The following is an 11919-nucleotide window of genomic DNA, read 5'->3' as shown; positions in this document are numbered from 1 at the left end:
AAACTTGAAACGTCATATACTGAGTGTTCTAGACTACTAATTACTAATAATTCAGTGCTGCCAATAGACTTTTTTGTCACAATAATTCGTTTTTGGCGGGAAGTTTAAATTAAAAAAATATAACGAAAGCGAAACATGATATACCGGGTGTTTGAATCGACGAAATATTTGATAAATGGGTAATTTGGTCACATTTTTTTTGTTTTGCTGTAATTGGAGCTTTTTTTTCTTTTTTTGATTTTTTTTGTTGTTTTGTTTCGTTGGGGCGTCAGTTTACTGTACCATCGTCGACCGAAACCGAAACCTAGAGATGGGTTTTCATATGGCTTGTGCTTGTTTGGCTGTGCTTGTGACGGTTGTTTGGTGGTGGGGGCAGGTGGGCGTCCGCCCGAGGACGAAGGTGGCGGTGGTGGTGGCGGGTGGTTTGAAGACAAGAATAATGACTCGGAAAGCTCCTCCGGCGTATATGTGACGCCCTTGCAGTCGCCTGCGGACAGTGCGAGCTCCACTCCTGACCAAACCCCAACCGACATGTTCCTACTTCCCCTAGGGCCAGGTCAGTGGCCGGACCAGCAGCTTCATGCACACGAGCTTCTCACGCCATTTTTTCTATTATTTATTTATTATTATTATTATTGGTTGTTATGTTGTTTATGAGAAAAATTTTTAATTGGGTAAAAAATTATGTTGTTATTATTGAAAGGCAATGCTGTGCTGCGTTCGTTCATGCTCTCTCTCTCTCACTTCTTCTTGTTGCAATTGATTGGAAAATTGGGTAATTTTAACGTGAAAAAAATGTCCACCGATCACCTCCTTCGCTTACGTCATTCGTAGAAAGTTTGTCGTATTGTTTTTGATTATTATGTAACGCTTTCAGCACTTTTGCGACAGAGAAACTCTTACAGAAATTACGAAAAAATTTTCAAGTCCTACTGAGGTACTAAATTTTTTTAATTTTTTTTTTCATCAAGGTGACCAATGACTGAATTAAGTTGGCAACATTGCGAAACAAATGTTTATCAATGTTGATATTGGTCACTTTGAGCGGAAATTTTATTTATACGTTGTCAATAACTTGTTAATTTAGATACAGGATGTTTCCTACTCCTAAGGTTTGTTACGGATATACAGGGTGATCAAAACAATTTTGTTTTACTTTTTTATTAGTGTTCTTTTTTGATAAAGAATATTTGCTTGCAATTTTATGGAAACACCCTGTATAACTATTTCTTTTGACATTTTACCAACATACGTTGTCGATAACTACATCTGGTAATGTATGAAGTTATACTTGAAAACAACTGTCATTGTTGGATGTAACCTTATTTACATCCATATATGATTCGCGACAACGTATATGTTGATCTGGATTTAAGTTTTCTTAGAACAATTTTTTTATTTGTTATTTCTACGTTTTTTCAAAATTTAAATTAGAAATTTTTTACGTCGTTGACAGTTTTTTAATGTGGATTTTTTTTTGTTTTTAATGCATAATAATAATAATAAAATTATTTAAAAAATTAAACTTAATTTTTGTAGAATTTGTTTTAAATTGCTACAGAAATATCATTTCAATGGAAAGATTGATTATTTTTGGATTGGTGTCTTTGTTTTTTTTACGATGTAAACAGTATTTTTCGAAATTTTATTAAAAAAGTTAACCCTAAAATTGAGATTAAAATATTATTTCGAATAATGACAGTTATTGACTTCCACTGGCATTTTGAAATAATTTTGAAGAAATTTGTTTTTTTTTTTTTTCAAAATTTCGTTCTCGGTGATGGTTTTTGTTTTTTATTGTTGGCAGAATGTAAAACTAGGAAATCTAGTCGGTTTTTGTCATTTTTATTGTGGCCACGTTGACATAAAATTAAGATATTTTGCCTTGAAATGCGACAAATTTTCCAAAATTTACATGGTGTTTACAAAAAGCAAGATTTTTATTTCAACTCTGTATAAATTTGATTTTATATTGTGGTGAGATATTACGACACTCGCTACGCTCGACTTTTTACCAAAAAAATTGTTGCTGTTTGTATTAATTACGTTGACTAAATTTTTTATAATTTTTTTACATAAATTTTATTAATTATTAACTTTGAAAAAACTTCTTTTTTTTTTTGAGTAATTCTGTCAAAATTTCGTCTTGGTGGTGATTTTCGTTTTCAAGGTTGGCAGAATGTGAAAGAATAAATAAAGCTAAAAAATCCAGTCGGTTGCTATCATTTTGCGACAATTTTTAAAATATACAGGGTTCTTAAAAATATTTGTCGTATAAACACAAGAAACAAGACTTTTATGCGACAGTGTTTGATTTTTGACGGAACATTTTAATTTCATAGATTTTTCAATAAGAAACATACAGAGTGTTTCAAATAACAGATTATAATAAACATTTTTTTTTTTTAATTATTTAGACTGGAAATGTGACATTTTTAAATTATATAGGGTGTTTTAAAAATTGCGATTTTTGTTTTCTATGGTTGGCAGTATGTAAAAGCGTAAATAAAAGTAAAAAATCAAGTCGGTTGCTATCATTTTTATTATAGCCACGTTGACATAAAATTAATAGTTTGCCTTGAAATACAAATTTTCAAAAGCTACAGTGTGTTTTAAAAATTTAAAATTTAATACTATTTGGTTAATTTTAATTTTATATATTTTCATTTTCAATAAGACACATACAGTGTTTCAAATAAAAGTCTATAATAAACATTTATTTTGTTTTAATTCCACCACAAATTAAAATATGTAGACCGAAAATGTGACATTTTTAAATTATATAGGGTGTTTCAAAAAATTCAAACGTTCGATTTTGTATGTTTGGATTTTGGCGGAAACTTTAAAAATATACAGTATGTTTGAAGTAACTACAGTAGTGAGTGTTTTTTTTTTCGATTTTGGCTACAAGTTGAAATATACAGAGTGTATTATCTTTTTTTTTGATTTTGACGTTTTATAAAATATTGAAACAAGATTTTTATGCAACTCTGTATATTTGTCTTTCGCCGAGAAATTCAAAATTTAATAAAGTAAACTGTTTTTTAACTTCGTTATACAGAGTGTTTGAATTAATTATAGTCTAGAGTGAACATTTTTCTTTTCCAATTTGATAATTTGAAATGAAATTATAATATTTGAACTCTATAGGGTGTTTTATTGAATTTTTTAATATACATTTTTGACTTAACTTCTTAATATACAGCGTGTTTAAATAAACATTTATATAATGTTTTTTTTTAATTTCACTAAATTAAAATGTTTAGACTTAATTTTAGAGATTTTCATTTTCAATAACACACATACAGAGTGTTTCAAAAAACACTCTATAATAAACATTTATTTTGTGTTAATTCCACCACAGATTAAAATATGTAGACCGAAAATGTGACATTTTTAAATGATATAGGGTGTTTCAAAAATTCTAGTATGTTTGGATTTTGGCGGTAACTTTAAAAATTTGCAGTTTTTTTATCAAATTTGTTTTTGTCTGTTGTTTGAATATACAGCATGTTTGAAATAACCACAGTAGTGAGTGAATTTTTTACGATTTTAGCTACAAATTGAAATATACAGAGTGTATTATCTTTTTTTTTTATTTTGACGTTTTACAAAATATTGAAACAATATTTTTATGCAACTCTGTATATTTGACTTTCGGGCATAAGTTCAAAACTTAATAAATAAAAAAAGATTTTTTGATCTTTGTTATACAGAGTGTTTGAATTAACTGCAGTCTAGAATAAACATTTTTCTTTACCAATTCAATAATTTGAAATGAAATTATAATATTTGAACTCTACAGGATTACAGGGTGTTTAAAACATTTATATATTTTTTCAACACGTGTAGAGTGTTTTATGTTTGAACTTTACAGGGTTTTTTATTGAATTTTTTAATATTCATTTTTGACTTAACTGCTTAATATACAGGGTGTTTAAATAGACATTTATATAATGTTTTTTTTTAATTTTACTAAATTAAAATGTTTAGACATACTTTCAAGACAACTCTATAGGGTGTTTTATTGAATTTTTTGATATTTATTTTTGACTTAACTACTTAATATACAGGGTGTTTAAATAAACATTTATATAATGTTTTTTTTTTTTTAATTCCACTCTAAAATTAAAATCTTTAGAGATATTTTCAAGAGATGTTGTATGTTTGCCCCAATATACAGGATGTTTGAAATAATAATACCCTACAATGAGTTTTATCGATGTTAGCAACAAATTAAAACATACATACAACTACGATTTGATTTATTTTTATTAATTAAATTTGTGTCCTTCGTTGGTAATGAGATTTTTATCGATTTTGGCTACAAGTTGAAATATATAGAGTGTTTATACTATCTTTTTTGAATAATAAGTTACAATTTTAATTAATAAAAAAAAATAATTAATATTAAACTCTGCTATACAGAGTGTTTGTATTTTTGACTTCTTATTTTCAGATTCTTTTCTCGTTTATAACAATGTGAGACGAGTTTTATACACAATTTTACACTTAATTTTTGGCGGGAAGTTTGAATTTTTTGTTTGTTCAATTTTAATTTTTGTTCTCTTCCCGGTTATAAGAATTTGAAACGAGTTTTATAATATGTAATTTGATTTTTGGCGGGACATTTGAATAAAAGTTGAAACAAACAATTTGATCAAAGCAAGCTTTATGGTATTTTTTTAACGTGCCTTTGAAGGACTTTCCACCAAAATCGTCCCGAATTTCGTATAATTTCCTCTGTATATTATTTTCCCGTAAGAGTTTTCTCTCGATGATGTTATAATTGTGTGATTTTTCGTGTGTTGCAAAAAAAATGCAGTATGCAATCTCCTTTTAGCCGATTTGCCGACTTACCTCACGCGTTTCCAATGGGACATCGCCAAATATCCCATAAAACAGTCGTTGCGCAACATCGCCGACATAATAAGCAAACAAGTCGGCCAAATCGACGCCGATCTCAAGACCAAATCGACGGCTTACAACAATCTGAAGGGAAATTTGCAAAATTTGGAGAAGAAACAAACGTAAAAATTTCATTTTAAACGATTTAATTTGACTTTTTCCCTTGATAGTGGCAGTCTTTTGACGCGAAATCTGGCCGATTTGGTGAAAAAGGAGCACTTTATCCTCGATTCGGAGTATTTGACCACACTTTTGGTCATCGTCCCCAAATCCTCCTTCAATGAGTGGAACGCCAACTACGAGAAAATCACCGATATGATAGTGCCTAGATCCAGCCAACTTATCACTCAGGATAACGAATACGGACTTTTTACCGTTTCGTTGTTCAAGAAAGTCGTCGAAGAGTTCAAATTGCATGCACGTGAACGGAAATTCATCGTGAGGGATTTTACCTACAATGAGGAGGAGCTTGCCGCCGGAAAAAACGAGATTACTAAACTCGTCACTGATAAAAAGAAGCAATTTGTTAGTTGATTGATTTCGGGGAAGTACCTATTTTTGTGTGGTTTTTTTTTGTTTGTTTACAGGGCCCTTTGGTGAGATGGTTGAAGGTTAATTTTAGTGAGTGTTTCTGTGCCTGGATTCACGTCAAAGCCTTAAGAGTTTTCGTCGAGTCTGTTTTGAGGTGAGGGGTTTAGAAATTTTCACAAAAAAAAAAATGATATTTTTATGATTTTTTTGCATAATTCGGTCTCGGTGGTGATTTTTGTTTTTTATGGTTGGCAGAAACTAAGAATTCTAGTCATTTTTATTATGGCCACGTTGACACAAAATTAAAATATTTTGTGGTGAAATGTTGAAATTTTTAACATTTTTTTTTGTTTATGAAAATTTGAAACAAACTTTACGTTGTTTTTGGCGAGAACTTTGAAAATATATAAGGTGTTAAATTTTTTTTTTACATAATGTCAAAATTTTCGTTCTCGGTCGTGTTTTTTGTTTTCTATAGTCGACAATTGTAAAATATACAGGGTTCTTAAAAATATTTGTCGTATAAGCACAAGAAACAAGATTTTTATGCGACTGTTTGATTTTTGAGGGAAAATTTTAATTTACTAGATTTTCAATAAGAAACAGTGTTTCAAATAATAATCTATAATAAACATAATGTTAATTATTATGAATTATTTTAATCATTAATTATTAATTATTATTAATTAATGTTAATAAACAAAATGTTTATAAAAATTTGAAACTAGCTTTGGGTTGTTTTTGGCGAGAACATTATTTTTTTTAACTTTCAAAATATACAAGGTGTTGAATAATTATTTTATTATTTTTCTTATATAATTCTGTTAAAATTTTCGTTCTCGGTCGTGATTTTTGTTTTTTATGGTTGGCCGAATGTAAAAGCTTAAATAAAACTAAAAAATATATTTGGTTGCTATCATTTTGCGACTTTTTTAAAACATACAGGGTGCTTAAAAATATTTGTTGTATAAGCATCTGAAACAAGATTTTATTGCAACTCTTATGTTTCATTTTTGAGGGAAAATTTTAATTTTATAAATTTTCAATAAGAAACATACAGAGTGTTTCAAATAATAGTCTATAATAAGCATTTATTTTATTTAATTCTACCACAGATTAAAATAAAAATAAATGTTTATGAAAATTTGTAAATAGCTTTACGTTGTTTATGACATTTTTTCTTTAACTTTCAAAATATACAAGGTGTTAATAATTTTATTATTTTTTTCACATAATTCTGTCAAAATTTCGTTCTCGGTCGTGTTTTTTGTTTTCTATGGTTGGTAGAATGTAAAAGCGTAAATAAGATTAAGAAATCTAGTCATTTTTATTATGGCTACGTTGACACAAAATTTTGTGTTGAAATGTCACAAATTTCGAAAATATACAGGTGTTTAAAATATTTAAGATTTTTATGCGACTCTGTATACTGTATATTGATTTTTTGTGGAAAATTTTAATTTTATATTGCGGTCACAAGTTATGACACTCGCTACGTTTGGTGAAACTTTTAACAAACATTTTTTTTTTGTTTATGAAAATTTGAAACGAGCTTTACTTGTTTTTGGCGAGAACTTTAAGAATATACAAGGTGTGAAATTATTTTATTATTATTTTTAACATAATTCTATCAAAATTTCGTTCTCGGTCGTGTTTTTTTTTTGTCTTCTATGGTAAAACTAAAAAGGTTAGTCGGTTGCGATAATTTGTAAAATATACAGGGTTTTTAAAAATATTTGTCATATAAGCACAAAAAACAAGATTTTTATGCCACTTTGTTGGATTTTTGAGGGAAAAATTTTAATTTTATAGATTTTCAATAAGAAACATACAGAGTGTTTCAAGTCATAGTCTATAATAAACATTTTTTTTTTAATTCTACCACATTAAAATAAAAAATTTTTGTTTATGAAAATTTGAAACGAGTTTTGAGTTGTTTTTGGCGAGAACTCATTAATTTTACTTTGCAATATATTTTCAGAATATACAAGGTGTTTGGATTAACTACGATGTAGAAAAAAAATCAACAAAATTGAAATATTGTTTTGGAAAAGTTCCTATATTTTTATAGTGAATCTGTCAAAATTTAGTTCTCGGTTGTGATTTTTGTTTTTTATGGTTGGCAGAATGTAAAAGTGTAAATAAAATTAGGAAATTTAGTCAGTTGCTATGATTTTTGTAAAAAGTAGCAGCCATTTTGACGTAAAATTAAAATATTTTGACTTAAAATGCTACAAATTTTTATAATATACAGGGTGTTTAAAAAATTCTAGTATAAACATCTGAAGCAAAAATTTTTACGCGTCTCTGTATATTCAGACTAAATATTTCTATTATTTTTTTTTACACAAAATTAAAATATTTTGAAAAATTTCGTGTTTTTTACAGTGATTCTGTCAAAATTTTGTTCTCGGTGGTGTTTTTTCTTTTCTGTGGTTGGCAGAATGTAAAAACGTAAATAAAACTAAAAAATCAAGTCGGTTGCTATCATTTTTATTATAGCCACGTTGACATAAAATTAATAGTTTGCCTTGAAATTCAAATTTTTAAAATCTACAGTGTGTTTAAAAATTTATTAAGACTTTTTATACTTGGTATATTTGGTTTTTGTCGGAAAATTTTAATTTTAGAGATTTTCATTTTCAATAAGACACATACAGAGTGTTTCAAAAAACAGTCTATAATAAACATTTATTTTGTTTTAATTCCACCACAGATTACAACATGTAGACCGGAAATGTGACATTTTAAAATTATATAGGGTGTTTCAAAAATTCTAGTATGTTTGAATTTTGGCGGCAACTTTAAAAATTTGCACTTTTTTTATCAAATTTGTTTTTGTCTGTTGTCTAAATATACAGTATGTTTGAAATAACTACAGTAGTGAGTGATTTTTTTTCGATTTTGGCGACAAGTTGAAATATACAGTGTATTATCTTATTTTTGATTTTGATGTTTTACAAAATATTGAAACAAGATTTTTATGCAACTCTGTATATTTGACTTTCGGGCATAAGTTCAAAACTTAATAAATAAAAAAAAATTTTGTGATCTTTGTTATAGTGATCTTTGTTATAGAGTGTTTGAATTAACTGCAGTCTAGAATAAACATTTTTCTTTACCAATTCAATAATTTGAAATGAAATTATAATATTTGAACTCTACAGGATTACAGGGTGTTTAAAACATTTATATATTTTTTTCAACACGTATAGTGTTTTATGTTTTAGCGGGAAATTCAAAATTTACTATATTTTTTTGTTCAAATATACAGGATGTTTGAAATAACAATACCCTACAATGAGTTTTATCCATTTTAACAAGAAATTGAAGCACACAGGGTGTTTCTACAATTTTATTTTTTTTTTATTAATTAATTTTAATAAATTTGTCTCCTTCGTTGGTGATGAGAAATGTTTTCAGATACGGCCTGCCTGTCAATTTCCAAGCGATTCTCATCCACCCCAACAAGAAGACGATGAAGCGTCTCCGGGATGTTTTGAATCAATTGTACGGCCATTTGGACAGCAGTGCGGCCATTTCAGGGTCCAATGCTGACGTAAATTGGTGGTTTTTGGTTTTATAATGTTGGTAATGTAATTTTTTGCAGAGTGTCGACATTCCAGGCTTAGGTTTCGGCCAGTCAGAGTATTATCCGTATGTATATTACAAAATAAATGTGGACATGATTGAACAAACAAAAGTTTAAATTCCATAAATTAGTTTTTTCGCTCTTTGATTTTATTAGAATAACGTTGTAAATTTTTTGTGTACGAAGGGTACAATTTTTTGTAGGGCTGTTAAATGTGTCACATAAATTTTGTATGCAATTGTGCAATATTTCGGCCACAGCTTGTAGTGTTTGACAATATATCAGATTTGGAAACCAGTATTGAGTTCATTGTAAATATAATGTAAATAAGAAATGTTGATTTTCTTTGGTTTTAAGCTCATTTTTATTATTTTGAAAAATATTCCATTGTACTATAGGTCCAGTTTTAAGTTAATGTCCGTTACTATAAATGTTAGAGGTGTTAAGAGGTTCAACTGTAAATTTGTTAGACGATTAAACTATTTCATTACGTTATTGGTGCGTTTTTTGGGGGGCGGGAAATTCAAATTGCGATTTTCAACAATTTTATTTAAAAAATAACACAACAGTTTTCCTTTAATTATTACAGAGTATACAATAGTAAATAAAAATAGACATAGCGGTAGACTTTTATCCCAAAATAGAGTTTTTTACTTAAATTGGCCTTAGTTTTGCTTACTCTTAATTTTCATTTCTTCTAAGTCTTTTTGCAAGTAGTGGAGGACGTAGTGGAGGACAACATCGTAGCAATACTTATATTCAGTCTGTGAAATTGAAAAAAAAATTAAAAAAAATTTTTTTTTTCCCCGTGATACATACAATATTTTCAACCAATTGCGGCCTGTGTCTCCTCACCGTCCTCACGGCTTGAAACACGTCGACTTCCCCGTGTTGGATCACCTGTTCGATGCACGCATTGGCCGCACAGTAAATCCCACACCGACTCCTCCCATCTCTAAAAAAATTTGTTGGAAAAATTGGCAACGAAAAATTAGTCCGGTCAAAATAGACATTTCAAATAACTAAAATTCCGACAGAGCTAAATTTTGGTGGAGATCTTGGGTGCACCATTAGGAATAAAGTGTCAAAAGTCCCCATCGATCCCATGTGTGCTAAAAAAGTTATTCGGGGTCAAAGGTCAAAATTGACGTTTTTTAGATTTTTTTCGAAAACGGTAAGTTTTATCAAAAAAGTAGCCCAGACAAAAATTATAGATCTTAAAATTATCTACAAAAATGGTCCTTATACTTTTTTTCTAAGAATCACCATTCCTGAGATATCGCGATTCGAAAAGTTGAAGGAGTCACGTTTTACATGATATGCACATACAGAGTGCGCCAGAACTCGCGACCCAGGGAAAAATGTAGGGTAAGGTACCAGGAACATGAAAAAAATTTTAAAAAATTCTATCTATAAAAATTTCAAAGTTATGAGAGTTTAAATTTTGCACTTTGACTCTATTTATTTCTGTTGGAAAAATAATTTTCCAAGTTTTTTTGCTACTGAAGCGAAAATAAGGAAGCTGTATCCTAAACTGTAACTCTGTTTAATGTTATTTGTGGCTTTTGTTGGCAAAAGTTTTGTACCTTTACTAAATAATTGTAAAAAAACATATACAAAATTATCAATATCATTAAATAGACATAAAAATGTCAAATGTCAAAAAATAAATGTCAAAATTTTTTCACAGAATTTTTTAAACATTTTTTCCATGTTTCTAGTATCTTATCTTGCTTGAAAATTTTCTTATACTTCATTAAACTTATTAATATCTCGATTCCATTAGAATTAAAAAGAATTTATTACAGGGTGTTCAAAAAATCACGCATTTTCTTGAAAGGGAGTAATTGGGTAGTACTGAGTACTGAAAAAATTCTAAAAAAAATTCTATCTGTCAAAAAATTTTGACATTTATTTTTTGACATTTGACATTTTTTTATGTCTATTTAATAATACTGATGACCTTGTATATGTTTTTTAAATTTTTTCTATGTTCCTGGTACCTTACCCTACAATGGCATTTATCTTTGGGGTGCGAGTTCTGGCGCAGCCTGTATGTGCATATCATCAACTTTTCGAATCGCGATATCTCAGGAATGGTGATTCTTAGAAAAAAAGTATAAAGACCATTTTTGTAGATAATTTCAAGATCTATAATTTTTGTCTGGGCTACTTTTTTGATAAAACTTACCGTTTTCGAAAAAAATCTAAAAACGTCAAATTTTGACCTTTGACCCCGAATAATTTTTTTAGCACACATGGGATCGATGGGGACTTTTGACACTTTATTTCTAATGGTGTACCCAAGGTCTCCACCAAAATTTAGCTCTTTGTTACTTGACCACTATTTTTATGACTAATTTGAGCGGACTAAAAAATGAATTTTTTTTACGGTGAAACGACGCAAACGGGGCCGTAGTCGGTCCGCTGGCGCCACCTCTCCACCATGTTCATAAGCTCGACGAGGGAGTTGGTCGAAGTGGGCACTTTGTGGCCCATGGGCCAGCAGGTCAATTGGAAGAGTTGGACTGTCTTCGGGGGGGCCTTGACGCCGGCCATCAACTCGGTCAAAGAGACGATTTTCTTGTTGATTCGGAACACCCAAGTCCTGATGTTGGTGTAATGGTTGTGGGAGATGTGGTCGATGGTGAAGACAGGGCCGTACTTCTTGGGGGTGCGGCCCTCGGGCCAGAACGACGGGAATTGTTGCTGCGCCAAAATCTACAGTTTAAGCGTTGATGTAGACAACTAAATTTTTCATTTATTTTCAAATTAAAATATTTTGAACAATTTTTTTTTTCGTTCTCGGTGGTGATTTTTTTTCAGTAATGACTATTTATTATTATTTTTTTGTTTTCTACTGTTGGCAGAATGTAGAAATGTCGATT

The 11919-nt window shown here is 29.4% G+C and overlaps 2 protein-coding genes across 2 annotated transcripts in view; one reads left to right on the top strand and one right to left on the bottom strand.

Moving 5' to 3' along the window:
- Nucleotides 1-9526, top strand: part of LOC123010838 (V-type proton ATPase subunit C) — a 14852-nt gene extending 5326 nt beyond the window's left edge. Inside the window, exons 4-8 of the mRNA XM_044407989.1 lie at nt 4844-5030; nt 5079-5433; nt 5496-5593; nt 8863-8998; nt 9050-9526. Coding sequence (XP_044263924.1) covers nt 4844-5030; nt 5079-5433; nt 5496-5593; nt 8863-8998; nt 9050-9148 — 875 coding nt within the window. The 3' untranslated portion in view covers nt 9149-9526. The remainder of the gene's footprint in view (nt 1-4843; nt 5031-5078; nt 5434-5495; nt 5594-8862; nt 8999-9049) is intronic.
- A 33-nt stretch (nt 9527-9559) lies between these two features.
- LOC123011704 (receptor-type tyrosine-protein phosphatase kappa) overlaps nt 9560-11919 on the bottom strand; it is a 50403-nt gene continuing 48043 nt past the window's right edge. The window contains exons 12-14 of the mRNA XM_044409288.1: nt 11424-11752; nt 9851-9986; nt 9560-9795 (exon numbers count right to left, since the gene is read on the bottom strand). Coding sequence (XP_044265223.1) covers nt 9697-9795; nt 9851-9986; nt 11424-11752 — 564 coding nt within the window. The 3' untranslated portion in view covers nt 9560-9696. The remainder of the gene's footprint in view (nt 9796-9850; nt 9987-11423; nt 11753-11919) is intronic.

This window comes from Tribolium madens, unplaced genomic scaffold (genome assembly GCF_015345945.1).
Source record: "Tribolium madens isolate multiple individuals breed KSU strain unplaced genomic scaffold, Tmad_KSU_1.1 Scaffold_91;HRSCAF=231;Tcas5.2_LG7, whole genome shotgun sequence".
NCBI classification, from domain to species: domain Eukaryota; kingdom Metazoa; phylum Arthropoda; class Insecta; order Coleoptera; family Tenebrionidae; genus Tribolium; species Tribolium madens.
The sequence above is the reverse complement of the archived record's forward strand: the minus strand, read 5'-3'. Positions and strand labels throughout refer to the sequence as shown.